Raw genomic sequence first — 24,944 nt, forward strand, 5'->3', positions numbered from 1 at the left:
CTGCAGCTCCGATTCACCCCCTAGCTTGGAAGCTTCTATATGCCCAGCCGTGGTGGTAAAAAGCCAAAAAGAAAAAAACAAATCAAGTTGTGATGGCTCCTACCTGACTCTGTGGAAATGGGTGGAGGCAAAAAATAATACACCGAGGGACAAAGGAAAATCTGTTTCAGGAAAAGGAAAGTTGGGCGCATTTTTCCTGAGTTAGCTGTCTTGGCACCACGTTCATCATGGGCTTTTAGGCTCTGTAAGTTTCGTTTTGACAGTTGGAGAATTTAACTCTGTGTCCTGCATTATGAACATTGCATAACAATTGAAAATTAAATTGGCTCCTAATAAGTGACTACCATTGAACCTTAAAAATTGCATACAATCATTTTAAGACTAGAGCCCTCTATTTTCCAGTGCCATGTGAAGTTAAAAATCAGCGAATAAAATTTCTTTATTTGTACGGCCACACCCACAGCATATGGGAACTCCCAGGCCGGGGACTGAATTCAAGCAGCATCTGCAGCCTACGTGCAGCTGTGGCAGCACGGGTCCTTTAACCCACTGCACCAAGGTGGAAACCCCAGTGAATAAATTTTTTAAAGGAAAATTAAATTCTGAGAACGTCTGTACTTAAGAAATGTAATAGGATGCAAATAAAAATCTTTGTTCTCTAAGAAGTAACAAAATCCTATAAAAAAACCAGCTAAAAAAAAGGAAACAAATGTATTATATATTACATATAAGTATACATATAATAATTTAAAGTAGTAAATTAATGTATTTTTTCTGAGAGTCTATGACATAGACAAAGGGACATTTTGACCAAGTTCAGTTTTTCCATTCCTTTTGGTTGGTATTTACTACAGCGTGCACACTGCAGAGTTATGAAGGGACTGGTGAGGGTCATGGCCTGTGCCCGGTGGAGGTAACCTTGCAGAAGCTGTATTTTTTTCTTTGGCGAGACCTGCAGGAAGGTCTCTGGGGCTGCGTGGGCTGAAGCGTGCCCTCTACAGGCCTTCTGAGGCATTCCTTTCCTTGGCTGGGAAGTCTTGCCTCTGGGATTTTCCGGGGTCCTAAGGCACACCCAAAGGTTCCGCCTGTGTTTACCTTGGCTCTTTTTGATGATCCTAAACTGTAAAAAGATTTTATAACTTTCTCCATATTTCCAAATCCCATGTGGTATTGTGACACTAACAGTTCAATAGAAAACACTTCAATAGGCAATCTCACCAAAAACATTCGTGAGCATTGCCTTCTGTTATCTCTTATTCCTCTAAATTTCTGCGGATCCATTTGTAAACTCCCCAAATACATTAGCTCTTGGTGTCTCGTCCCCCTGAACTTTCTCCCATGCATTATGTGCCTATAGTTCTCTCTAGAGAGAGAAGCCTGTGGATGTCGAGTAAGAAGTCTCTGAAGGAGGTCCCAACGTGGTGCAGCAGTAACGAACCCAACTGATATCCATGAGGACTTGGGTTCGATCCCTGGCCTTGCTCAGTGGGTTAAGGATCCGGTGCTGCCGGGAGCTGTGGTGTTGGTCACAGATGCAACTTGGATCCTTCGTTGCTGTGGCTGTGGCATAGACCAGCAGCTACAGCTCTGATTTGACCCCTAGCCTGGGAAACTACATATGCTGCAGGTGTGACTCTAAAAAGCACACACACACACACACACACACACAAAGTCTCTAAAGACCCGTTAGTGGAATAGGTACCTGTGCACCTGACTTCTGCTTTGGTGGTAGCAGGGGCTTTTAAACAGACCCAAAATTTCAGATCTCCCTGGAGGCTCAGTGGGTTAAGAGTCCAGCATTGTCACTGCTGTGGCATGGGTTTGATCCCTGGCCCAGGAACTTCTGCATGCTGTAGGTGCAGCCAAAAAAAAAAAAAAAAAGTCCCAGAGGTTTCAACTGAGAAACTATTAAATAATAAATAATTGTATTTCTTTCCCAAATGAAAAATGATAAAACCAAGCCACCCTGTCAAGAAAAGTCTCACGATGTCAGTTTATTTTCCAGTCATTCAAACGTGCTCCATGGCTTTTTCTAAAATGTTAAACTCTTCTCATTTTCTGTTCTCAGGAGGGATCTCGTGGTAGCAGCCCAAAATTTTTTCTGTGCTGGCTGTGGAACTCCCATCGAACCCAGTAAGTGTGGATAATGGGGTCTCTGCTTGTTACGCGATGACCGGAAAAACAGAGTCGGGCAGGGCAGTACGCTGTTTTTGTAAGAGGGGTTTTTGATGAGAAGTTGTTATTATAGGAGCTTCAGGACACTGGCCTCTCCTTCGTAGAGAGGCCACCGTGACCTCCGAGGCTATGTGCCTGGCCCATTGCCTCTCAGATGCATCTCCTGGTTCTCTCCCCATCGGGCATGTTGCTACATGACTTCCCTTGCTGGTCCTTGAAGGTGGCAGGCCCACCCCTGTCTCTGGGATTTGCATTTGTGGTTTTCTGTCTCTCATGCCCCCCCCCCCCCCCCCCGCCGGGACACGGGACATCCCCCCTGCTGGTTCCCTTCCTCCCTTTCCATCTTCACTCAAAACCCTGAGGTCTGCCCTGGCCGCGATGTTGAAACTGTCCGTCTGGCCCCCCTCCTGGCCACAAACACACACGTGCACACTTTATATTCCCTCCTTTCTTCGATTTTTTCTTCTAGCCTTTATTTTCCTAAAATACCCTTTCCAATTTTATTGATTTTTTTCGTTTTCTTTTCTTTTCTTTTTTTTTTTTTTTTTGGTCTTTTTAGGGCTGCACCTGTGGCATGTGGAGGTTCCCAGGCCAGGGGTCGAATCAGAGCTACAGCAGCCAGCCAATGCCACAGCCACAGCAGCACCAGATCCAAGCTGCATCTTCAACCTACACCACAGCTCACAGCAATGCCAGATCCTTAACCCACTGAGCAAGGCCAGGGATTGAACCTGCAACCTCTTGGTTCCTAGTCAGATTCGTTTCCACTGCGCCACGACGGGAACTCCACTGATTTTCTTTTTTTCTTGTTACTGTCTGTCTCCCTCCCTCGATTCTAAGTTCCCTGAGGACAGATATGTGGTCTCTTTCATCCATTGCTTTATTTCCTGATCTTATAAGTGTGCCTGGTGCACAGTTGGGACTCAAAAGATAGTTGTTAGGAGCTCCCATCGTGGCTCAATGTGTTAAGAACCTGATGTTGTCTCTATGAGGATGCAGGTTCGATCTCTGGCCTTGCTCAGTGGGTTAAGGATCCAGTGTTGCCTCAGGCTGCAGTGAAGCTCACAGATATGGCTCGGATCCCGAGTTGCTGTAGCTGTGGTGTAGGCGGGCAGCTGTAGCTCTGATTCCACCTCTAGCCTGGGAACTTCCATATGCCACAGGTTCTGCCCTAAATTAAAAAAAAAAAAAAAAGAACATTAAAAATAAATAAATAGGAGTTCCCATTGTGGCTCAGGGGAAACGAATCTGACTAGTATCCATGAGGACACAGGTTCAATCCCTGGCCTTGCCCAGTGGGCGAAGGGTCTGGCGTTGCCGTGAGCTGTGGGGTAGGTTCCAGACAAGGCTCAGATCCAGTATTACTGTGGCTGTGATGTAGACCGGCAGCTACAGCTCCAATTTGACTCCTAGCCTGGGAACCTCCACATGCTGTGGGTGTGGCCCTACAGTTAATTAATTAGTTAATTAAAAGTTGTTAAAGGATGAGATGACTTCCCCAGGAGCGAGCCAGGCTCCTCTGAGCGAGTTCCAGGGAGTGGCCCGAGGGCCTAGAAAATCAGGTTTCACCCAGTCAGAAAGGCCAGTTGCCACTTGAGCCTGCGACCCCCTTTTTCTGCTGCGAGGACGTCCGTGGGTCTGACCTGCGGAAGATTAGCCACAAGGGCTTTGCCAGGAAGGGTTCCCTTGGCCTTTGATAGGCAGCCTTGGAAGGAAGAAGGCTTTGAGCAGCTCCACCTCAAGAAATAAAAAGAGGGAGTTCCCTTCGTGGCGCAGTGGTTAACGAATCCGACTAGGAACCATGAGGTTGTGGGTTCGGTCCCTGCCCTTGCTCAGTGGGTTGACGATCCGGCGTTGCCGTGAGCTGTGGTGTAGGTTGCAGACACGGCTCGGATCCCTCGTTGCTGTGGCTCTGGCGTAGGCCGGTGGCTGCAGCTCCGATTCAACCCCTAGCCTGGGAACCTCCATATGCCGCGGGAGCGGCCCAAGAAATAGCAACAACAACAACAACAACAACAACAACAAAAGACAAAAAAAAAAAAGACAAAAAAAAGGAAATAAAAAGAGAATGCAGAAACCCCTCCGAACATCCCTCTCCCGCACTGCGTGAGGACACCTGCCGTGTATCACAGTTAGAAGTCATTTTCTTGGAGTGACTCATCTTCGCAGCTCGTCTCGGAGGGACCATGCCTTGTGGTTAACCACAGGATCTTGGTACCCCAGTGAACACTGAATGTGTGAGTCAGACACTCTGAACACATGACCGGGATTCCAGCAACTCTGCAAGTCCTTCCCGGAGTTTGTTCAGAGGAGGAGGCAGACGTAGGGCCCACTGTGGACAGCAGCACGGGCCTTCCCGCGTGGAGCTGCCAGCAGGAAGTGGTCCTCGAGTGGATGCCCGCTAGGGAAGAGAAAGTCAGAAGCGCAGTGCAATTTCCCACCAGGGAACCTGATGCGGGCTGGGGGCGGGGCGAAAGGCTTCGTAAGTGATTGTCCCCAGAGGCGTGGGGGTGGGGGAGGCCGCCACGTGCAAAGGAACCAAAGGCTATTGCGCAAAAGTCCTGTGTGGCTGGAAAGTAAGAGCAAGAGCAGAAAACCTGCTGCAGAGGTAGCGGAGCGCAGAGGGCAGAAGCACCAGCAGCCGTGGAGACATCGATCCGTGTCCTTTGTCCAGTGTCATTGTCTGTTTTAACGAAAGGACTGAGGAAGCCAGAAGAGATGGATATAATTCATTCTGTATTGATAGTATAATGTGTAACGTGTATTCAGTGAATTTTTTTTTGTCTTTTTAGGGCCGCACCCACGGCTTATGGAGATTCCCAGGCTAGGGGTCGAATTGGAGCTGTAGCCACCGGCCTACACCACAGCCAAAGCCACGCCAGACAGGATCCAAGTCTTCGACCTACACCATAGGTCACAGCAATGCTGGATCCTTAACCCACTGAGCGAGGCCAGGGGTCGAACCTGTGTCTTCTCGGATCCTAGTCAGATTCGTTTCTGCTGCGCCACGACGGGAACTCCCTGAGCCTGAGTATTTTCCCTTTCTTTACTGGTTATTTGTGTTTCCTCTTTCCATGTATTTCCATCCTTTGTGCTTTTTTGTGGTATTGTTTTCCTCACTATTTATCCAGGAACTCTTTTGGGCCTACTTCCTAACAGCACAGGTAGAGTGTGTTAGCACGTACAAAACGCATTTCATATGTATGATATCACGGAATCCAGTTCTGAGTTGGTTCTTGTGGCACCAGGACCGAGAGCCTGAAGATAGTCAGGCTTGTAGGAGTGCCGGCCACTAGGAGACCAAGTCTGGATGCTCACAATCTCCAGACCTTGAATCTCATGTTCTTTTGGCCACACGTCAGTTCACGATGCCCATCTTCCAAATCCAGGAGCATTTGGGGAAGGGTCTCTCTTCCACCACCTGCTCCACAAAAGCTAAGCTCGAGAACAGCCACGACCTCAGGCCCCCAGGGTCTGCCAGGGCGTCCCCAGCATGACTTGGGCAGCACAGACTCTGCAAGCGTAGACTTGACCTTGAGTGGGAATTGGCGGTGGGGCCGGACGAGGGTGGGTTTCCGGCGGCAGGTGCGTGGTGCTCATCCTCCCGTCCATCCGCCCCCAGAGTTCGTGAGGCGGCTGCGCTACTGCGAATACCTGGGCAAGTATTTCTGCGACTGCTGCCACAGCCATGCCGAGTCCTGCATCCCTGCCCGCATCCTCCACCTGTGGGACTTCAGGAAGTACTCCGTCAGCAACTTCTCCAAACGGCTGCTGGACAGCATATGGCACCAGCCCATCTTCAACCTGCTGCACGTCAGCCGCAGCCTCTACACGAAAGCCAAGGAGCTGGACAGAGTGCGGGTGAGCAGCTGCCTTTCTGGGTCAGTAAATGGACATCTTCCCTGGCTCAGGGGATCCAGACAGACCCTTTAAGGGGTCAGCTTACCATCCAGTGGATGGAGCTTATGCGTCAGAGACCCTCGCCTGCTTGGGCTCTTTCCGAGGCTCCATATCACATTTGACATGTATGCATAGTTGTCACGTATACATGGCTTTTGGATTTTATTGCCATTCAAATAAAAATTGTGTGTATTTAAGGTGTACAACATGACGGCATTTCCGTTGTGGCTCAGTGGGTTAAGAACCTGATATAGTGTCCATGAGGATTTGGATTCTATCCCTGGCCTCATTCAGTGGGTTAAGGGTCTAGTGTTGCCACAGACTGTGGTGTAGGTCGCAGATGTGGCTCAGGTTGTTGCTGTGGCTATGGCTGTGGCTGGCAGCTGTAGCTCCGATTCAACCCCCTAGCCTGGGAACCTCCATATGCCACAGCTGCGGCCCTAAAAAGAAAACAAACACCGGTGGTGTAATGGGATTGGCAGCCGCTCTGCAATGCCAAGACACATGTTCGATGCCCGGCCCAGCACAGTGGGTTAAAGAATCCAGCGTTGCCCCAGCTTCAGTGTAGGTCACAACTGTGGCTCAGATCCAGTCCCTGGCCTGGGAATTCCATATGCCGAGAGGCAGCAAAAAAAAAAAAAAAAAAAAGAAAAGAAAAGAAAAGAGAGAGAGAGAAAACAAAACCATGTGATGATCTGATGTGTGGGTGCGTGGTCATGTGATTTGGTGTCAGGCTAGTTAGCATATCCATCCCCTCACACCGTTACCTGCTATGTGTGGGGTGAGAACACCTGCAGCTTTTCCTCTCAGCAAATTTCCAGAGTTTAATAAGAGTCTCATGAACTGTAGTCGTCATGCCGCACACAGCGTCTCTCAGCGAGGTCGTCCTGCGTTACTGCAGCGCTGTGCCCTGGTCCAGCATCTCCCCGTTTCCCCACCTCCCCGCCCCTGGGGAGCCACCCTTCTCCTCGCTGCTTGTGTGAACACGACTTTTAAATCTTTTTTAAATTTTTTTTGTCTTTTTTTTTTTTTGCTATTTCTTGGGCCACTCCCTCGGCATATGGAGGTTCCCAGGCTAGGGGTCCAATCGGAGCTGTAGCCACCAGCCTATGCCAGAGCCACAGCAACGCGGGATCCGAGCCGCATCTGCAACCTACACCACAGCTCACGGCAACGCCGGATCGTTAACCCACTGAGCAAGGTCAGGGACCGAACCCGCAACCTCATGGTTCCCAGTCGGATTCGTTAACCACTGCGCCATGACGGGAACTCCGAACTCGACTTTTTTAGATTGCACATCAAAGTAAGATCACGCAGTTCTTGTCTTTCTGTGCCTGGCTCATCTCGCTCAGCATAAGGTCCTCCACGTTCCTCCAGGGCATCTCCGTGGCAGGATCTCCTTCTTCTGGGCAGAGTTTTTGGCGTTTTTGTTAACAGGGGTCCTGAATACTGTGTCAACTTCAGGCTCCCCAAAGCCTGAGTCCCTCCTGGACCATCTGTACCTCTCTGGACTCAGTTATGAACCTCTATAGACTGTGTATTTCTTTTTTTTTAATTTTTAGAGTTGATTTACAGTGTTGTGTCGATTTTTGCTGTACAGCAAAGTGACCCAGTCATTCATGTGTGTGTGTGTGTGTGTACACATACTTTTTCTCATATTATCTTCCATCATGGTCTATCACAAGAGATTGGCTATAGTTTGCTCTACAATAGGATAGTATTTCAAAGGCTTATTTTCTAGAGTTGCAGCATTTCGAGGTTAGAAATGACATGTAACTCTGACTTACACATTGCCCGTGTTATGTGTCACATTCGCCCTGTCCTCTCTGTTTGGTTTCTCACATTAGGAAATCCAGGAGCAGCTATTCCATGTCAAGAAGCTGTTGAAGACCTGCAGGTTTGCCGAAAGGTACGACCGCTGGCTGGGACTGGCTGGGACAGGGCGGGCCCCGGGGGGGCGAGTTCATGTGGCCTCCATGCACTTGTCAGTCCGCTGTGCCTCCTGGTCCCGTGCCCCTGGGACGCAGCGATCTCCTGTGTCTCTCCTGGGCAATGCAGACCTTCTCTTGAATGTTGCCTAAGCTTCTAACTCACCAGTGGGGAATTTCACATGTTAAGAAGAATGGATCAATATGAGGGTGAAACAACTCTAGCCAGTGGCCTTTTACAAATTGTTATCATTGGGAGTTGCCATTGTGGTGCAGCAGAAATGACTAGTATCCGTGAGGACACAGGTTCGATCCCCGGCCTCACTCCCTGGGTTAAGGATCTGGTGTTGCCATGAGCTGCAGTGTAGGTCACAGACGTGGATCAGATCCAAAGTGGCTGTGGCTGGGGTGTAGGCCGGCAACTACAGCTCCAATTAGACCCCTAGCCTGGGAACCTCCATATGCCACAGGTGTGGCCCCAAAAAGCAAAAGGAAGGAAGGAAGGAAGGAAGAAAGAAAGAGAAAGAAAGAAAGAAAGAAAGAAAAAAGAAAGAAAGAAAGAAAGACAGACAGACAGACAGACAGACACACACCACTAGGCTTTAGCTGAACCTCTGGCCACATCCCTAGGTTCATCCCTTAGGATGAACTTCTGGAGACCAAGGCCATAAAGGCACAGACGTGAATTCACTGATGGAGATTTCTAAAGGGAAAAGCACGTTACTCAAGGAGTTAGGATTATTTGTTATAATAGTTGGACTCATAGGTTTTTCACATTTTTGGTTCTGTTTTAAAGCTGCTTTCCACTTCTGACCTCTGTTTAATGATGCTGTATTTTGCTTCTGTACATTTCTTGGGGAGGAGCTTGTCCTCGGTTGTCATTTGGCCTGGAGCGCCCCCTCATGGTGTTGGGGCGAAAGGTTAATTTCTTCTCAGGGCCCCAGTTTCTCTGTAACATGTAACAATATCTACAGTTCTTACCATCTGTGAAATTTTCTTGAATATCCATTCTGTGCTTCAGATAAAAGAGCAACAGGACACATGTTGAGGTAGAGTCTGGGAAGAAAGTTAGCACAAAGGGATCATTGCTGGGGTGTGTCGTCGGTCACGTGCGCAGGTGCCCTGGGGCCTAGAGGGCAGCAAGCACCTCCCTAAGGGACCTTGGGGGAAGTGGAGGTGGCGGGGGCGGGGGGGGGGGGGGGGAATGAAGCATGCAAACAAGGCTTCCTGGGAAAAAAAACCCTAGCCTGAAGAGCAAGTCAGAGCCAGGACAGGGGTCAGAGGACCCCTGGTCAAGGAAACAGTGTGACCGAGGACCCCAGGCTGGGCAGAGACTCCAGTGTGGTGTGGCATCCCTAGGATGTCAAGTCCAATGGAGGCAGCGGCCGGCTTGGGGATGCAATGCGTGGCGATGCTGCTCCTTGGTTTGGGGGAGTCAGGAGGAGGTCAGGAGGGCTTAGAGAAGGGCCTGTTCAGGTGTGAACATCTTTGCGACCGGCCCGCAGGCGGACGTCTGAGTCCTAATCTCTGTGTTGGACCCGTGGCTTCGGGTGTCATAGTAACTCTCCTGACACATCAGTCAGTGATGCTCGAGGACTTGAAATCGAGCTGGAATGAATAAGGTGGCAATTTTTAGCTCAGGACACCTCTCCAGGCTTGGAAAACAAAGGTGGAGTTTCTTTTACTCAGTGTCTGCGTGGGCAGGCTGCCAGAGACAGTTTTCTCCTTCAGCTTTTTGAAATTGGCAGTGATGGAATTTTAACTTTCTGGCGTCCAAGCAGATTTGCCAAAAGTGGGCCATAAGATTTCCTTGTTCCTGGGGCTTTTTTTTTTTTTTTTTTTAATTGAGTTCACAAAATTAAGTGGAGGGCCAGAAAAAAGCATCCCCTGCTTCTGCTCTGGCCCGTGTGGGTGGGATTTGACTTGCTCTGTTTCCTCTCCGGCAGCGCGTTGGCGGAGTTTGAGCAGGTGCCAGTACACTTGACTGATGACCTCCACCTCTTCTCCCTGGAGGACCTGGTCAAGGTTAAGAAGGGGCTGCTGGTGCCCTCGCTCAAGGACATTCTGAAAGTTTCCCTGGAGCACGTGGCTGGCTGTGAGGTGAGGTTCGACCGGCCCAGGCGGGCGCGTCCCAAGCTGTCCCTTCTTCGGCGGGACCCAGGCTGGGTGTTGTGCACTTCATCTCATTTAACCCCCACACACTCTGCAGAAAGTGCTGGCACCACCATTCACAGAGGAGAAAAATGAGGTTCAGAGCTGTTAGGTGTCAGACCAAGAACATTCTAATGGGATGCAAGCCTGGGCTGAGAGACTTAGAGTCCGGGTGCCCAGCCCTGTGTGGGGCCCCCATTCACTCCCATCTGCTCTAATGTGACACACGCCGCCAAGGAGACTGGGGATCCAGTGGAAGGGGAGCTCTGGGCCCTCGGGGACTGAAGAATCGCAAGGGAGCCGTCAGAAGCAAAATGAGGTCATTTAAGAACACGTTTTGGGAGTTCTCATTGTGGCTCAGTGGGTTAAGACCCCAGTTATTATCCATGAAGCCAGGGGTTGATCCCTGGCCTCATTCAGTGGGTAAAGGATCCAGCATTGCCACAAGCTGTGGCATAGGTAACAGATGCAGCTTGGATCCCACGTTGCTGTGTCTGTGGTGTCGGCTGGCAGCGGCAGCTCCTCTTCAACCCCTAGCCTGGGAACTTCCATGTGCCACAGGTGTGGCCTTAAAAAGAAGAAAAAACAGGAGTTCCCGTCATGGCTCAGTGGTTAAGGAATCCGACTAGGAATCATGAGGTTGGGGGTTCGATCCCTGGCCTTGCTCGGTGGGTTAAGGCTCCATTGTTGCCGTGACCTGTGGTGTAGGTCGCAGATGTGGCTCAGATCTGGCATGGCTGTGGCTGTGGTGTAGGCCGGCAGCTACAGCTCCGATTAGACCCTTAGCCTGGGAACCTCCATATGCCGTGGGAAGCGGCCCTAGAAAAGACAAGAAACAAAAACAAACCCAAAACAAAACAAAAAAACACATGTTTAAAATTGTTGTCTTTCTCTTGTGCCTCGAATGCCTTAAAGTGCAGTTTCTCCAGGCAAAATGAATGCACATTTATTGTTCTGATCCATCCACCGTGGCAGGATAAAGCATCCTGTTCCTTCTAAGGCTGGAATCAGTTTTGTACACGTGGCACTGCAGCTTCTCCATCAAAAGAAACGTTACCAACGAGGACTAACGTTTTGACTCCTGTTCTTACAGCTGTGCCAAGGAAAGGGCTTCATCTGTGAATTCTGCCGGAGCGCAGCTGTCATCTTCCCGTTTCAGACGGCAACGTGCAGACGATGTTCAGGTACCTAAATCCCGCAATGCTGTAAGCGAGCTCAGCGCTTGATCCCTTAGGGGCAAAGTTAAGTTTGATGGCTTGAGCACAAATTTAACTTAAGCTTAGTAGTAGCTCAGGAGGTCCCGTTGTGGCTTAGTGGGTTAAAAACCTGCCGTAGGATCCATGAGGATGTCACTTCAATCTCTGATCTTGCTCAGCAGGTTAAGGATCCAGCATGACCATGAGCTGGGGTGTAGGTCACAGACACGGCTCGGATCTGGCGTTGCTGTGGCTGTGGTGTAGACCAGCAGCTGCAGCTCCCCCCATTCAGCCCCTAGCCTGGGAGCTTCCATATGCCGCAGGTGTGGCCCTAAAAAGAAAAGAAAAAAAAGAGCTTAATAACCAAAGCACAGAGTTATGTCTTTAACGTGTGAGGATACTGGTGTGTGTTTCTATGTAGAATGTGAGCTAGTGAGGATTGGGGTGCACAGGGAGGAGTATTGGGGTGGGGCAGGGAGAAAGGATGATGTCCTTTGGAACAGGGTTTGGAGAGAGGAGGAGACCTCTGTTTGGCCTATGCCCCAGTTTTTCTGCATCAGCTCAAGTGACAGCCACCTCTATTTTGTAACTGAATCCCAGCCACACCTGACCCTGAAGTGTTGTCTCTGGCATCTCTGGCATCAGTCACGTGGCAGAGTCAAGTAGTTGTTATGGAGACCAAATGGCCTGCAAGGCTGAAAACACTTACCGACTGGCCCTTTGCAGCAAAAGTTTGCAGGAATTCCTGTTGTGGTGCCGCAGAAACAAACCCAACTAGTATCCATGAGGATGTGGGTTCAATCCCTGGCCTCGATCAGTGGGTCAAAGGATCTGGTGTTGCTGCGAGCTGTGGTGTAGGTCGCAGACAGGGCTCAGATTCGGTGTTGCTGTGGCTGTAAGCAAAGTTCGGCAGCTGTAGCTCTGATTTGACCCCTGGCCTGGGAACTTTCATATGCTGCAGGCGCGGCCCTAAAAAAAAAAAAAAAAAGAAAGAAAGAAAGAAAGAAAGAAAAAGTTTGCAGACCCTTGTTCATCTCTACAGGCACGCCTCGTTTTATTTTGCCTTGCTTCACTGAGCTGCACAGATGGTACATTTTTCACACACTGAAGGTTTGAAGGTTTGTGGCAATTCCGGGGGGAGCAAGTCTATGGCGCCATTTTTCCAACAGCATTTGCTCACCCTGTGTCCTTGTGTCACATTTTGGTGATTCTCCCAATACCTCAAACGTTTTCCTCATCACTATTCATGACGGTGATCTGTGATTGGGGAGCTTTGATGTTACTAGTGCAAGAGGATTTTAATTCACTGAGGGCTCAGGTGCCGGCTGGCATTTTTTTAGCAATACGGTATTTTTTTTTTTAATATAGTTGATTTACAATGTTGTGCCAGTTTCTGCTGTAGCAATAAAGTATTTTTTAGTTAACCTATGTACATTTCTAAGACAATGCTATTGCCTCCTTAATAGACTACAGTATAGGGTAAACATAACTTTTATGTGTGCTGGGAAACCAAACACAAACATGACTCACTTTATTGCGTTATTTGCTTTACCACGATGGTCTGGAGCTGAACTTCCAGTATCTCTGAGGTCTGCCTGTATTAGGGCCCCAGGAGACCCCCTTGCTCTCTAAACTCTCTCATGGGAAAGAGTTGTGTGATGAGTTCTGGCCTCATTCTTGGTATCAGCCGGTCCCTCTCGGCATCCCCCGGGGTTCTCTCCCCTCACCCATTAGGCAGTGCAGGATGGGTTCCCAGCAGAGGGACTCAGAAGCGGGATTTGCGTGGAGGATGTACCCTGGGGGAGTGTCCTCGGGCTCATCACCCGCTGGATGTGGAGACAGCCGGATGGACAGAGGGAGAAGTTGAGCTGCGGTGTGGTCGCCTTGAAGGCTCAGCGCATCTCGTGGGGAACTCTGGAGCTGGGATGGCCTTTCAGCCAAACTGGGGGCAGAGAGCCAGCCAGGCCTATAAAGCGTACCTTGACTAGCCTCTGGATGCAAGCTGGGGCCAGCGAGGGGCCATGGCCTTGATCGAGGCAGCTTTCTTTGGTTTGGGCCATTTCCAGAGAAGAGATGATGCCGCCTGAGCTGTGGGCCACCAACATCTTCAGCTCCTCAGGGGGTGGTCTTGGGCGGATCTGGGAGGCAGTGCAGCGTCTGCTCCATCAAGCTCTCTGAACTTCATGACCTAACAGTAGCTTAATAACTAAAGCACGGCATTATTTCTTTAAAGTGTAACGATGCTGGTGTGTGTTTCTATGTTGAATGTGAGCTAGTGAGGTTTGGGGTGCACAGGGAGGAATAGTGGGGTGGAGCAGGATAATGGGGAGCTTGGTCGTCCCTCCGAGTTCCAAACTGCCTGATTTCTCTCCGGGAGACTGGTTTCTGGATTCAGATCCCCTTTCTCCCCAGGGCGGGCATGGGCATCGGTACGTATTTGGGAAACCCGGCTTCCTGCTGGCTGATGGCCGTGTCCTTGCTTGCAGCGTGCAGAGCTTGCTTTCACAAGCAGTGCTTCCAGTCCTCCCAGTGCCCCCGCTGTGCGAGGATCACAGCCAGGAGGAGGCTTTTGGAGAGTCCACCCTCTGCGGCCACATGATGCCCCTGACTATCGCGAGAAGACCGTTCAACACACCTAATTATCGCGTCCTTTGTGTCCTGACATTGTTTTATTATGGAGTATTGTCTATTAAGAAAAAAGATGGCCAATATTCTCTTTATTATATAGATATATATATTTAATATTTTAAAAGAATGAAGATTCTTTGTTGTTAAGCCTGGGGTTGTTACTGGTGATGTTGTTTACAAATCTTTAATGTTTTTGCTGCTACTGGTTTTTTTTAAGAGTTTGTGGGGTTTTTTTTTTTTTTGATACTTAAATTGCATTTGAGTAGTTGTACCTAGCCTGTTTTTTATGAATTGTAACTGACAAGATGAATTACTCAGTTCCCCTTCTTTGTAAAGCTTGTTTTGTGAAAGGGATTGTTACTTCCAATGAACAAAAATGAAACCAAAAGTATGTCTTCTCTGGGGTTTTTTTCCAGCACTTAAATTTCATTTTGTAACTGTGTCAGTCTTACAGATGTTACTCATTCCAGGGTCTGTAGAAAGGATACCCATTGCTTCTGCAGTTACGTCTGTGTCTATTTTGAGTTGCTTTGCAGTGCATGGAGGTGCCATTTGAAGTAGTTGCCTCTAGATGGCGCTCGTTCAGATGGCTCAAAGCAAACCTGTATTTGTCACCTCTATCCCTCAAAGTCAAGGGATCTGTGGGTGAGTAGAACTTTATCCCTGCCCATCAGGATTTTGTCTCCTAGATATCAGATTGAACCTTAGGAATTTGAAGAGTTGAATAAGTTATGGGAAAGTGCTGTTAATGACCAGTGTTATTCTAGTAATGATATTAAAATCATAGATGGAGTTCCTGCAGTGGCGCAGTGGAAATGAATCCAACTAGTATCCGTGAGCATGTGGGTTCGATCCTTGCCCTTGCTCAGTAGGTCGGGGATCTGGCGTTGCTGTGAGCTGTGGTGTAGGTCGCAGACATGGCTCGGATCCCACCTTGCTACGGCTGTGGTATAGGCTGGTGGCTACAAGTTCCGATTCGACCCCTAGCCTGGGAACCTCCATATGCTACGTGTGAGGCCCTAAAAAGTGAATAAATAAAGACATTCCATTGAGCAGGTTAGGTGAATCACTAAACTGTTATGAATTTCTTTTTCCTAATATTAGTCTTTTTGCCTTTTTCTAGGGCTGCTCCTGCGGCATATGGAGGTTCCCAGACCTCCATATGCTGTAGCCACCAGCCTAGGCCAGAGCCACAGCAACGCGGGATCTGAGCCACGTCTGCAACCTACACCACAGCTCACAGCAATGCCGAATCCTCAACCCACTGAGCAATGCCAGGGATTGAACCTGCAACCTCATCATTCCTAGTCAGATTCATCAACCACTGAGCCACGACGGGAACTCCATATTTCTATGCTTTCTTAAAACACCTGAGCCTATGGTTTTTCTTCCATCTCCTCTCTACTTTTTCCACTTGAGGAAAGCCCTGTGACGGGGTCCCTTCGCGGCACAACCCCAGCCTGGAGCATGGTGCTGGACCCCTGCATTCTTATGCCCTGACTAAACCTACTCTGAATGAACTTGTCAGACAGCACAGGCAGGCAGTAAAGTGGTACAAGTCGTTCCCTCACCCTCACCCAGTCCCGTGTGTGTGTGTGTGTCTGGTTCATTCAGTGGGATAATATTGAGTAGATGCAGAAATGAGTGTCTCCTGTCAATTTGGTGTCCTCTCATCCCATCAATTGTTTTCCCATCCCAGGGGCCTCTGCCAGAGCCGTGTCCCATTATTAGTTAAGCCGGGTCTCTTTTATTTTTATTTTTAATTTTTTTTATTTTTTTGTCTTTTCCAGGGCCACACCTGCAGCATACGGAGGTTCCCATGCTAGGGGTCAAATCAGAGCTGTAGCCGCTGGCCTACGCCACAGCCACAGCAATGCCAGATCCGAGCCACGTCTGCAACCTACACCACAGCTCATGGCAACGCCGGATCCTTAACCCACTGAGTGAGGCCAGGGATCGAACCTGCAATCTCATGGTTCCTAGTTGGATTCATTAACCATTGAGCCACAAGAGGAACTCCCAAGCCAGGTCTCTTTGAAATAGAAATTTAGGGAGTTCTCCCGGCAGCTCCGTGGGTTAAGGACTCAACGTAGTCTCCGTGAGGAGGTGGGTTCGATTCCTGGCCTCGCTCAGTGGGTTAAGGATCTGGCATTGCTAAAAGCTGTGGTGTAGGTTACAGATGCTGCTTGGATCTGGTGTTGCTGTGGCTGTGGTGTAGGTGCAGCGTGGCTTGGATCCAGCGTGGCTGGGGCATAGGCTGATGGCTGCAGCTCTGATTTGACTCCTAGCTGGGGAACATCCATATGCCCCAGGTGCAGCCATAAAAAGAAAAAAAAAATTTAAGTAGATAGAATACGATGATATTTAAGACAATGTTTCATTCTTCCCCATAGCTTATGTTCCCTGTTAGGAATCCAGGGTCCAGAGGGCATGTCATTCCTTTCCACCGCTCTGTGAGGGTCATGCCACTGTCTCCACTTATACGTAAGGACACTGAGGAAGCCTCAGAGGAAAGATACCCTATGTAGGTTCCCCCAAGTGGTGCATGCTGCCTGCCTCCAAAGACCACGTTCCAACTCCCACGTCTTCCATGGCATCTTTTTGAGATAGTACAAAAAACACCTTTCACTTGTAAGGTCAAGCCTGAGTTGGTGGCATCATGCTGAGGACTTCCTCGCATCCTCCCCTGGCATTGATTTGAGGAAGTGGCTGTGGCTTGTGCGTTGCTTGAAGGGCTCAGGGTGAGGCTGCTATGTTTGTAAGGCACTAGTGAGTGTGTGTGTGTGTGTGTGTGTGTGTGTGTGCACGTGCGTGCTCCTGGGGGTGTGATGCATCTTGGATGCTGTGGGAGAGAGTGCACAGGAACGGCCAGGAAGTGATGCTTTGGATTTTTTTTTTTTTTTTTTTTGCTGCACCTGCGGCATATGGACTTTTTTTTAGGGCTGCACCTGAGGGCTGTTCCCAGGCTAGGGGTCAAATCACCACAGCCTACACCGCAGCCATAGCAACACCAGATCCAAGCCACGTCTGTGACCTACACTGCAGCTCATGGCAACACCGGATCCAGGGATTGAACTCGTGTCCTCGTGCATATTAGTTGGCTTCGTTACCACTGAGCACAATGGGAACTCCTTTAATTTTTTTTTTTTTATTTTAAGGAAAGAGGATGTGATTTAAACCACCAGTCTACAGGTTTGACTGGGATGTAGTTCCTCCCATTGTGGTAACAGGGGCTCCTTCCTGGTACCTGATGGAGCAGAGGGGTGGCTCCCACGTGCAGCACCCCGGAGGGGGATAATGAGTTGCTGCAGACATTGTTCTTGAATGGGCCTTACTCCCGGTGTGGTGTCCCCCTGCACTTCTTCCTCAGCTGCCAGAAGGAAGATGAACCCCTGGTATATCCCATCAGACCGTCCCCTCCATTGTGGCGTCCTGCTGGGATCTGTGATTCTTTTTCCACCTTTATACTCTTTCCTTGGAAACGTCCAGTAACATGCGCTTTAGAGTTGTGAGTCTCTGCAGGTAGGGAGTTGAAGCAGGGGCCACCGGGCGAGGAGCGCCAAGCATCCCAGAGACGTTCTGATGCGGTGACGTGAGTGCAAATCCTTGGCCAGCACTATGGGCTGAATCCCAGGTCTGTGGCTTCCTGCGTGTGTGCCTCTGACCACGCTCCTTAAATGATCTGAGCCTCCGTTTAGAACATGGGTGATAAGAGTTCCATGTGATTGTTATGGAGATTAGAAATGAAAATGAGGAGTTCCTGTTGACACAGTGGAAACGAATCTGACGAGGAGCCGTGAGGCTGCAGATTCGATCCCTGGCCTCCCTCAGTGGGTTAAGGATCTGGTGTTGCCGTGAGCTGTGGTGTAGGGCACAGACGCGGCTTGGATCCGGTGTTGCTGTGGCTGTGGTGTAGGCCGGCAGCCATAGCACCAATTCGACTCCTAGCCTGGGAACCTCCGTATGCTGCAGGTGTAGACCTAAAAAACCAAAAAAAAAAAAAAAAAAAAGGAAATGAAAATGAAGCCCCCAGCAGAAGGCCTGACCCCAAGCAGAGTGTGGTGGCAGGAACGCAGAGGGATGAAGATCAGGGGGCAGCCTTGGGACAAAAAGCACCAGGGCGGTGCAGGCAGAGGCCTGCTGCCAAGTGCAGAGAAAAGCATAGAATTTGCTTCCACTCTGTGGTTAATCGCTTGGCTCCTGGGTCCCTTCCGCCGCCGGGAGAGCGACTGCTCCAGGTGTGAGGAAGCCGGCAACCTTGTGTTCTCAGTTCCACGCTGAGGTTTTCCAGTGGTTGTTTACATGTCTGCCTCTCATGATGTCACCCACCAAAGCACCATTTTAGTTTCTGGTGAAGTGAAAAAGTCTGATTCCTCTTTTCACAACCAGCTGGGGATTGGTTAAAGGCAGAGGTCCTTCGGTGTTTGCTTTGAAGAAGCGGGCGTGGGGCAGATGTTGGCAATGAGATGAGGCAGTCCTCCCCCCACACCCCCCTGTGGAAATGGCCTTGAGAATCTTGAGACGGAGGCCCCCTGGGTGTAGGTGTCTGGCTGAGCCGTGGTGGCAGCGACTGAAGTTTTGACTCCCTGGCATGTCCGCAGGTTCCTTTCAGCCAGGAGAGGATGCTGGGTTCAAGGAGGCAGCCTGGAGGCACCAGCTCACAGTCCCGGCATCAAGCCCTGGGCTGCAAACCAGCCTTCTGCCCGCAGAGCCCCCCTGCCGCCACCCAAGCAGACGCTTCTCATTGCTTATTTGGGAAACGTCACCTTCTGCCACCTCCCTATCCCCGCTGTCTTGTTCTCATCCTCAGGACCATTCACTTTAAACAAGTGCTGACATTAAAAAATGAACTAATGCGGAACAATGTAAATCAACTATGAAAAAACAGACTAACGGGAGTTCCCATTGTGGCTCAGCGGTTACGAACCTGAGTAGGATCTATGAGGATTCGGGTTCCATCCCTGGCCTCGCTCAGTGGGTTAAGGATCCAGCATTGTCGTGAGCTGTGGCGTCGGTTGCAGATGTGGCTTGGATGCTGTGTGGCTGTGGCTGTGGTGTAGGCTGGCGGCTGCAGCTCTGATTTGATCCCTAGCCTGGGAACCTCCACATGCTGTGGGTGCGGCCATAAAAAGAAAAAAAAATTAGGCACACAGAATAAGGTGAGTAAGATGAAATGTAAGACAATGTTTCATTAGCCTATTAAAAAAAAACAAAACAACAAAAACCAAGAAGGAGGATGTGTTTACAGCTCGTAGCATGTCCACCAATCTCTGCTCTGCTCTTCATGGGCCGGGAGTCCTAGCCCCCCTGCACGTAGCAAAAGAGAGGCTGGCGATTCTGTTGGAAAGGATGCTGTGTGTGGTTGTGGCCTGAAGCTTTGAAGTGCTGCTTGGCATCTCCTTTCTCCCATGGAGCGCCTCGCGTTCAGGAACCACAGAGCTGGTTGAATACTAGTTAGGTCCCCTGGGTCTTGCTTGTCTCTGCAAGGTCATCTTTGTATGAATCCAATGGTGGGTGTTTATTTTTTATTTATTTTTATTTATTTATTTATTTATTTATTTATCTTTTTGCCTTTTCTTGAGCCGTTCCTACGGCATATGGAGGTTCCCAGGCTAGGGACTGAATTGGAGCTGCAGCCACCAGACTACGCCAGAGCCACAGCAACTCAGGATCTGAGCCATGTCTGTGACCCACACCACCGCTCACGGCAACGCTGGATCCTTAACCCACTGAGCAAGGCCAGGGATCGAACCTGCAACCTCATGGTTCCTAGTCGGATTCATTAACCACTGCTCCACGATGGGAACTCCAACGGTGGCTCCAGCCAGGGCTCCCCGTGTCCTGAGGAATGCAGCCCCACACTGACACAAGCCAAACTCACCTACTTCCAATGGTTCCCTCCACCTTCCCGGGGACACTGTTATGCTAACAGGTGGTTGAGGTCTGCCAGCTCTGTACCAACGCCAGGGCTTGGGGCAGTGCGGGCTTCAAGCAATAATTCTTTCTCCCCTTGGCTTTGTGTGTGAACAGCACCAGAGCCTGGGCTGTCTGGGAAAAGGAAGAAAACGAATATTTATTATGCATCTATTATGTGGTAGAGACTTGAGATTTTCCATTTTTAAATGAACGGCCAGAGAAATTCTGGGGAAATGACATTGATGCTGAGCCTTAAAGACAAAGAGTAGGAGTTCCCTGTGGCTCAACAGGTTAAGAATCTGGCGCTGTCACTACAGCAGCTTGAGTCGCTGCTGCGGCATGGGTTCAATCCTTGGCCTCACTCAGTGGGTTAAGGATCCGGTGTTGCTGTGAGCTCTGGTGTAGGTCGCAGATGTGGCTTGGATCCTGCATTGCTGTGGCTGTGCTGTAGGCCGGCAGCTGCAGCTCTGATTCAACCCCTAGCCTGGGAACTTCCATATGCCGTGGGTGCAGCCCTAAAAAGACAAATAAATAAATAAATAAATAAAATAAAAGAGTAGACAGACATGCAAAGACCGGGGACCAGAGCATTTGCAGAAAGAATGGCAAAAGCAAAAGACCCCAGGTGCAAGGGAGCTGCTGTGTCCCCAAACCAGAAGGTCACGGCTGGAGCATCCTAGGCAGTGATTGGAGAACAGGCAGGAGCTGGATCCCATAAGGCCGTCAAGGCCATGGGGAGGAGTCTGGGCTTTATTCTGTGTGAAACAGGAGCCCATAGGACGATAGTATGAAGGGGAGCAGTGGTGCTCTGCCCTGCATTTAAAATGAAGCAGGGAGGGAGTTCCTGTCGTGGCTCAGTGGTTAGCAGACCCAACTAGGAACCATGAGACTGTGGGTTCAATCCCTGGCTTCGCTCAGTGGGTTAAGTAAGGATCCAGCATTGCCATGAGCTGTGGTGTAGGTTACAAGACGTGGCTTGGATCCCCAGTTGCTGTGGCTGTCGTGTAGGCTGGTGGCTACAGTTCCTATTGGACCCCTGGCCTGGGAACCTCCATATGCCATGGATGTGGCCCTAAAAGACAAAAAGACCAAAAATAAAAATAAAGAAGTAGCAGAGCATGTTTAGAGGAGGGAATGGTGGCTGAGTGATCATGAGGATGCGGGTTCGATCCCTGGCCTCGCTCAGTGGGTTAAGGATCTGGTGTTGCCCTGAGCTATGGTGTAGGTCAAAGATGCAGCTTGGATCTGGTGTTGCTGTGGCTGTGGTGGAGGCCAGCAGCTATAGCTCCAATTGGATCCCGAGCCTGGGAACTTCCATGCGCCGTGTCCAGCCCTAAAAAGACAAAAAAAAAAAAAAAAAGGAAGACCTGAAATTATACATATGCTCAATTGTGAGAAGAAATGCAGTTGCAAAATTACTCTGGTCATGACCCCAAGTAGGCACCACGTTGGCACTTGGGGAGATTGGTTGAGATTGATCATTGCCCCTTTCCCTGACTCTTAATGTTGTTTAGGAAAAAAGAAAAAAGAAGAAAACATCATCCATTGCCCAGCAGGTGGCAGCATCGCCTTGCGTTCCACACACCGCAAGCCTGGAACAATGAAGTGTGTGCAGCAAGGTGCCCCAGTCAACAGATTTTAAGCTCACTCTGGTGTCTCCACAGGAAGAGAAGCAGCTAATCGATCATTATCATCATCTAGACAATCACCCTTTAGGAAGGGGGTTGATGAGATTGTCACTTACACATGTCATTTTCCCATAAAGACGGCATGTCACCTTTTCACAGGGAAGAGTTGGCTTAGCCCATCTTTCCAGTCATTACCAAGCACCATATTGCGCCAAGAGTGATTTCCTGGTAAGTCTAGTGTCTTTACCTCTTAAAAGGAGGGGCTCCCAGGGCTCTTTTTACACCTGGGGAGGGGAGGTGCTGGGGAGGACAGAGGTTAAGTGGCTCGGGATCCAGACCACTTGAGTTTCTAAGCTGGCTCTTATACTGACTAGTTCTGTGACCTCATGCAAGTTATTTAATGCTTGTGTCTCAGTATCCTTATCTGTAAAATGGGTATAATAGCAGCGTTTGCCACACGAGGTTGTTGTGATGAGTAAATGAGTTGTAAGTGTAAAGCATGCAGAGCAGGGCTGGCCACGTGGAAAGCAAGTGACAGTGATATTGTTGACATTATGCATGTGCATTTCGGGGCTGAGAACCGCTTTGCAGAGCACCGAGTGCTCCTTGCCCTGAACCAGGAACAGCCGGCTGCAGAACACCTCCTGGCTTTCCCAAGTCCAGGGGGTGGAAACCCCAAGTGGGAGTGGACAGAGAGACATACGGTATGTCCCTGCTTCTAGAATGAACCATACACCAAGCCCGTGGAAGGCAGAGTAGGACGTAGATTTGCACCTGGTCCAACTTCCCACTCCCGTGGGGTCCCAACTTTCAGAGTGCACAGAGTGTGCTCTCTGCCTGTCACCTGCCCATCTGTCACTTCCACCCTGATCCTCATGCCACATTCACACCAGCCTCAATCAATGGCAAGCTTGTTCTTCAAGATGCCAGCTTTGGTCCCAACACTGCCACTGTTGGGAAACCCATGAGGAAAAGGGACTATGGGAGAATTCAGTAAGAAAAGGGGATTTTTTTTTTTTTGGTCTTTTTAGGGCCGCACCCGCACCATATGGAGGTTCCCAGGCTAGGGGTTGAATCAGAGCTACAGCTGCCAGTCTACGCCACAGCCACAGCCACTCGGGATCCAAGCCGCATCTGCGACCTACACCACAGCTCACGGCAACGCCGGATCCTTAACCCACTGAGCAAGGCCAGGGATTGAACCCGCAACCTCATGGTTCCTAGTCGGATTCGTTAACCACTGAGCCACGACGGGAACTCCTCTGGAGACATTTTTGATTGTCAGGACTTGGGAAGCGGGGCTGCCCGGACTAGTGGGTGGAGACCGGGGATGCTGCTAAACCTCCTGTAGTGCAGGACAGTCCTCGCAACACCCACCCCAAAGCAGCATCGGGCCCGGGGGTTCCGAGGTCAAGGAACTAAACTCTAATGAGAAGCTCTGGTCTGGAGTTCCCGTCTGGCGCAGTGGTTAACGAATCCGACTAGGAACCATGAGGTTGCGGGTTCGGTCCCTGCCGTTGCTCAGTGGGTTAAGGATCTGGCATTGCCGTGAGTTGTGGTGTAGGTTGCAGACGCGGCTTGGATCCCGCGTTGCTGTGGCTCTGGCTTAGGCCGGTGGCTGCAGCTCTGATTCTTGGGCAGGAGCGGCCCAAGAAATAGCAAAAACAAAACAAAACAAAAAACTCTGGTCTAAGGAGTTTGAGGTTTCTGGAGATTGCCCTCACTTTCTCAGTGCACATTGGCATAATGAAGGCAGAGAATCATCATGTGGTTTTGTTTTGTTTTGTTTTTTTCCTTTTTAGGGCCACACATGAGGCATATGGAAGTTCCCAGGCTGGGGGTTGAATCAGAGCTACAGCTGCCAGGCTACACCATGACCACTGCAACGTGGGATCCGAGCCGTGTCTGTGATGTATACCGAAGTTCATGGCAACGCCCGATCCTTAGCCCACTGAGTGAGGCCAGGGATCAAACTCTCATCCTCATGGATACCAGTTGGATTTGTTTCTGCTGTGCCATAACGGGGACTGCCCACACATGTTCTTTAACCCAGTGTTTCTCGGACTTGTTTCATTATGGCACACTGTCTTCCGCCCCCGCCATCACATACCCATAACCTTATTATCCTGTTTTTGTTTTTTGTGTGGGTTTTTTTGGGCTGCACCCATGGTATGCAGAAGTTCCCAGACCGGGGATCAAACCCACCCAACAGCAGTGACGATGCCAGATCCTTAACTGCTAGGCCACCAGGGAACTCCATTTTTTGTTTTTTCCCCATAACCGTATTACCCTCATGCAAAACTGCCTCTAGACAGTGGGCCATTGAGGGAAATGCCGGTGAGGTAATCTCCAAATGGTTTTCCATTTTAAAAAAACATTTAAAGGAATTTTCCTTGGACGAGGCAGCATAATGATGAGTTCTGAAGACAGCTCAGACCCCGCTCTGTGACCTGTGAGCTGTGTGACTTAGGACAAGTTATTTCAGCCTTGGGTTCCTCAATTTCCTCTCCTCTAAAGTGGAAGTAGGAGTTCCGGTTGTGGCTCAGCGGCAAGGAAGCTGACTAGTATCCGTGAGGTTGCGGGTTCAATCTCTGGCCTTGCTCAGTGGGTCAAGGATCTGGCATAGCTGTGAGCTGTAGTGTAGGTCGCAGATGCAGCTCGGATCCTGCGTTGCTGTGACTGTGGTATAGGCCGGCCTCTGTAGCTCTGATTTAACCCCTAGTCTGGGAACCTCCGTATGCCGCAGGTACAGCCCTAAAAAAGACAAAAAAAGATAAAGTGGAAGTACTAGCAACCCCACCAGGCAGGGTGTCACTTGGTTACCTCCGTGAGATGAGCACCCACATTAGAAAGCCCTCAGTTCAAGGTTAACTATGATCCTCGAAATGTTTTGTTGTCTTGATCCTGGGATTTCCTCCAGGTGCTGTGGCTGTTTGAGGTGTCAGATGTGCCCACGAGAGGGCGCTGGCCACACAGCTTTGCCTCCAAGCGTTTTCAGACCCAGTGGGAAGGCCCCGCTGGCAGCTCTCCCTGTGTCCTTGGCCGGATTTCTCTGGAACTGCCAACCACAGATTTTCAGAGCCAGAAGAGACCCTGCCAATGATGGAATCCAAATCACTGGATTTTGCAGTTATAAACCACAGAGGTTAACTGTGGAGCTGGTGAGCCTGACCTAAAAAACCAACACAGTGGCAGGAAAATGACTGCAGGAACATTGTCTGTGGAGTTGGCTGTTAGGACAGAAATACTCTTTCCAGAAGGAAGGGAGACATCAAATGGGTTGGCAGCAGTGCTGAGCTGAAGCTGCTGCTGCTGGTGGGGTGTGTGTGTGTGTAAGAGAGGGGAGAGATTGAAAAGAAAAAAAAGAAGCACCAGATTCTGTACTGTTTCTCTCCTCTGGACCAGCTCAGAGGGCTGAAATA

General features: G+C 49.8%; 1 protein-coding gene across 8 annotated transcripts in view; it reads left to right on the forward strand.

The window, feature by feature from the left end:
* RUBCNL (rubicon like autophagy enhancer) overlaps positions 1-14,361 on the forward strand; it is a 41,581-nt gene extending 27,220 nt beyond the window's left edge. For 3 of the 8 annotated variants that reach the window (XM_047755960.1, XM_047755962.1, XM_047755961.1), the window contains exons 9-14: positions 2,069-2,133; positions 5,798-6,036; positions 7,923-7,984; positions 9,950-10,103; positions 11,248-11,338; positions 13,837-14,339. In XM_047755960.1, the coding sequence (XP_047611916.1) occupies positions 2,069-2,133; positions 5,798-6,036; positions 7,923-7,984; positions 9,950-10,103; positions 11,248-11,338; positions 13,837-13,949 (724 nt within the window). In that variant the 3' untranslated portion in view covers positions 13,950-14,339. Of the gene's footprint in view, positions 1-2,068; positions 2,134-5,797; positions 6,057-7,922; positions 7,985-9,949; positions 10,104-11,247; positions 11,339-13,836 lie in introns of those variants that run through there. The other 5 variants (XM_047755964.1, XM_047755965.1, XM_047755959.1 and 2 more) reach the window with 4 other exon arrangements.
* The last annotated feature ends 10,583 nt before the right edge of the window (positions 14,362-24,944 follow it).

This window comes from Phacochoerus africanus, chromosome 13 (assembly GCF_016906955.1).
Source record: "Phacochoerus africanus isolate WHEZ1 chromosome 13, ROS_Pafr_v1, whole genome shotgun sequence".
Taxonomy (NCBI): Eukaryota; Metazoa; Chordata; class Mammalia; order Artiodactyla; family Suidae; genus Phacochoerus; species Phacochoerus africanus.